This window comes from Mandrillus leucophaeus, unplaced genomic scaffold (assembly GCF_000951045.1).
Source record: "Mandrillus leucophaeus isolate KB7577 unplaced genomic scaffold, Mleu.le_1.0 Scaffold273, whole genome shotgun sequence".
Classification (NCBI taxonomy): domain Eukaryota; kingdom Metazoa; phylum Chordata; class Mammalia; order Primates; family Cercopithecidae; genus Mandrillus; species Mandrillus leucophaeus.
Window position 1 is genome coordinate 917,404 of NW_012102843.1, and position 4,161 is coordinate 921,564.

Sequence of the window (4,161 nt, forward strand, 5' to 3'; positions counted from 1 at the left end):
GCTGTTTCATTTCAAGCTGAGCAAACAGACTCAGAAGTAATCTCTAGTATTTGCAAAGATGTGTATGTGTGTGTATGTGTGTGAACTTGTACAAGAGTCTGGTAACTAGCTATAATCTCTCTCTACCTAAGGAAATGGGCTTAGAAGTACCACTTGAAATTTGGGCTTAATAAACGGGGAAATTTTCACAGAAATGAAGGTTATTAGATACTGAAATGGTATACAAAGAAAGCTTGTGTTTATTTTACAAGGAGAAAGTTCGATTACTATAGAAATCTGTCATGCTTAGAGTCCATGGGTTTTTAATTATCTGGGCTTTAATCCTACCCAAAGGAGGAAAGACTAAACAAGCAAAAAGTTTATTTTTTATTTGCTTTCAAAAAATGAATTGCTTTTGTTCATGCAGTAAATCAATGTTGAGTCTGATCCGTGGTTTGAATACATGAACCAGACCAAGCACTGTGGCTCAAGCCTGTAATCCCAACACTTTGGGAGGCTGAGGCAATGGGGATTGCTTGAGGTCAGGAGTTTGAGATCAGCCTGGGCAACATAGCAAGACCCCCTCCAACCCATCCCACCCCCCACCATCTCTACAAAAAATTAAACAAATTAGTTAGGCATGGTGGCACACTCCTGTAGTCCCACCTATGCATGGGGCTGGGGCAGGTTGAGGCAGGAGGTTCATGAGCCCAGGAGGTTGGAGCTGTAATGAGCTAGGATTGCACCTCTGCACTCCAGCCTGGATGACAGAGCAAGACCCTGTCTCAAAAAAGAAAAAAAAAAAAAAAGAATGCATGAACCAGACATGATAGTTCCTGGCCTCAAAGATCTTCCAAAAGTAAATGATGTTTTTTAAACCACCAATGCTGCAGGAATAAGCAACATATTTAAGTTATCCAATAACACCTATCCAATAAAATTGTAAATCATAATCATGACATGGTAGAGTGGTTTATATTTCTTTTCCTTTTAGGTCAAACACCATTCAAAGTAGTAGTCAAATCTCTTTCACCCAAAGAGTTGGTCCGGATACATGTCCCTAAACCTTTGGACAGGAACGATGGAACATTTTTGATGAGGTATCGGATGTATGAAACTGTCAATGAAGGGCTGAAGATAGAGGTTCTTTATGGTGATGAACATGTGGCTCAGTCTCCCTATATTTTGAAAGGTAAGGATTATTATATACTGCAGAGTCAGCCTTATGTATAGGTCCCATGCCTTTCAGAATGTCCTAAACCTGATGACCTCAAAGTCATGTGTGTTAGAGTAAACATTGTATACATACCTCCTGGAGCTCAATTTAAATTTTAAGGGAAAGAAAATTAAGTAAAGAGATTTAAATGATAAGAAAAGAAATCTTGTGTAGTAACATCCGTGTAGTTACTATTTGCAAAACTCTTCATTCCTTTGTGTAGATCCATATTTCCATCTAGTAACATTTGCCTTCTGCCTAAAGGATTTTTATTAATATTTATTTTACTGTGAGAATGCTGGTGATGAATTCTTCTGGCTTTTGAATGTCTAAAAAAACTTTATTTTGCCTTTTGTTTGTTTGATTTGTTTTTTGTTTACTTTGAGACAGGGTCTTGCTCTATGGCGCAGGCTGGAGTACAGTGGCACAGTCAAAGCTCACTGCAGGCTGGGCGCAGTGGCTCCCACCTGTAATCCCAACACTTTGGGAGGCAGAGGCGGGTGGATGGCTTGAGTTTAGGAGTTCAAGACCAGCCTGGGCAACATGGTGAAACCCCGTCTCTACCGAAAATACAAAAATTAGCCAGGCATGATGGTGGCAGATGCTGAAGTCCCAGCTACTCGGGAGGCTGAGACTGGAGAATTGCTTGAACCTGGGAGGTGGAGGTTGCAGTGAGCCAAGATCACGTCATTGCACTCCAGCCTGGGCAACAGAGCGAGACTCCCATCTCAAAAAAAAGATCACTGCAACCTCAGACTGCTGGGCTAGGCTATGTGCAGTGGCTCACACCTATAATCCCAGCACTTTAGGAGGCCAAGGCCAGGGGATCACTTGAGCCCAGGAATTCAAGACCAGGCTAGGCCACATGGCAAAAACCTGTCTCTACAAAAAATTAGCTGGGTGTGGTGGTACATACCTGTAGTCCCAGCTACTCAGGGGGCTGAGGTAAGAGGATCACCCGAGCCCAGGGAGGTTGAGGCTGCGGTAAGCTGTGATCGTGCCACTGCACTCCCGCCTGGGGGACAGAGTGAGACCCCCTGTCTCAAAAAAATATAAAACAGAAACAAAAACTGCTTAAAGCAAACCTCCTACCTCAGCCTCTCGAGTAGCTAGGACTGCAGACACACACCACCATGCCCAGCTAATTAAAAAAATTTTTTTTTGTTTCTCCAAAACATTTTTTTGTTTCTGCAGGGTCTTGTTATGTTACCTAGGCTGATCTCCAACTCCTGTGCTCAAGTGATCCTCCTGCCTCAGCTCCCCAAAGTGCTGGGATTACAGGCATGAGCCACCATGCCCGGCCTAGTTTGCCTTTGTTTTTAAAAGACATTGTCTCTAGTTATAGTTATAGGTTGATGGGGTTTTTTTTCTTTTGAGACTTTGAAGATGCACTTGCATTGCTTCTAACAATAAATCTAGCATTTTCCTTATCTTTGTTCATCTGTGTTGCTTTTAAGGTTTTTTCTTTATCAGTTCTTTTGAGAAGTTTGATTATTATGTGCCTTGGTGCAGTTTCCTTAATGTTTCCTGTGTTTTGGATTTGTGGAACTTCTTGGAATTTAAGTCATCCAAGTGATTTAAATTTCATCAAATTTAGAAAAATTATGGCCATGATTGCTTCAAATATGTTTTCTGTTCCATTCCACCTTACCTTCAAGGATACTAATTACCCATATATTGGGCTTGAAACTATCCTATGTTTCATCGATACTCTTTTCATTTTTTAAATTATTTTTTCTCTTTGTTTCATTTTGTATAGTTTCTATTACTGTCTCTAAATTCTATTATATTCTCTTCTGCAATGTACAATCTGTTGTCAATCCTATACAGTCTAGTTTTCACCTCTTGATGCTTTTTCATCTTCTTGAACTCGTTTCTGGGGTGCAGTTACATTACTGGGAAATAGTTTAATCCTTCCAAGCTTTGCTTTTACAATTTGTTAGGTGGTACTATTGCCATGTTTAGTCTAGGGCTAATTATTCTGTGCTACTGAGGCAATACCCTTCTGCATACTTTACCCAAGCCCTATGAATTAGAAGGCTTTCCAGTCTGGCTGGTACCCACTGGTAAGTACTGTTCCCTCTGATCATTTTGGATGGGTTCTTCCCCTGTCTCCCCCAAGAACATATGAACACTCAGGTGGCAAATATCTTAGATGTCCATTTCTCAGCCTGAAATCTGTTTTCATCCTTTGTTATTATCATTCTAAACGTTTAGATGTTATACCAAAATAATTAAACTGTATTATTTTTGGAACCAGTACAGGGGAAGAACTCATCCAACATGCACTGATCATATGCACTGATCATATGTTCTGCTTAATATGTGAAGAGGACCTCCTACAGATCTCTAATGTTCTCTCTGTGCAGTGCTTCCTTTTTAGATACTCTGTCCTACAAAGTCTAGAGCTGCCTTGGTCTCCCTGGACTGTCAGCACTGTCTCTTCAACTCAGTGAGGCTGCCTGCCTTTGCCTACAGGCCCCCTCCCTGCACTACAACCTCAAAGCTCCCTTAAGCAGTAGGCTGTAGGAATTATAGGGCTTACCTTATTTGTTCCCCATCTCTCAGACTCACTGTCCTTCATTGCCTAATACCTAGTGCCTTAAAAACTATTGTTTAAGGCCAAGTGTGGTGACTCACACCTGTAATCCCAGCACTTTGGGAGGCCGAGGCAGGCAGATCACTTGATATCAGGAGTTCAAGACCAACCTGGCCAATATGGCAAAACCCCATCTCTACTAAAAATACAAAATATTAGCTGGGTGTGTTGGTGAGTGCCTGTAATCCTAGCTATTCAGGAGGCCGAGGCAGGAGAATTACTTGAACCCAGGAGGCAGAGGTTACAGTGAGCCGAGATCACGCCATTGCACTCCAGCCTGGGCAACATGGTGAAACCCCGTCTCTACCGAAAATACAAAAATTAGCCAGGCATGATGGTGGCAGATGCTGAAGTCCCAGCTACTCGG

The 4,161-nt window shown here is 41.9% G+C and overlaps 1 protein-coding gene across 1 annotated transcript in view; it reads left to right on the forward strand.

The window, feature by feature from the left end:
* Window positions 1-636: 636 nt before the first annotated feature.
* The window catches only part of KDELC2 (KDEL (Lys-Asp-Glu-Leu) containing 2), a 19,129-nt gene continuing 15,604 nt past the window's right edge, over window positions 637-4,161 (forward strand). Inside the window, exon 1 of the mRNA XM_011984745.1 lies at window positions 637-1,171. Within this exon, the coding sequence (XP_011840135.1) occupies window positions 940-1,171 (232 nt within the window). The 5' untranslated portion in view covers window positions 637-939. The remainder of the gene's footprint in view (window positions 1,172-4,161) is intronic.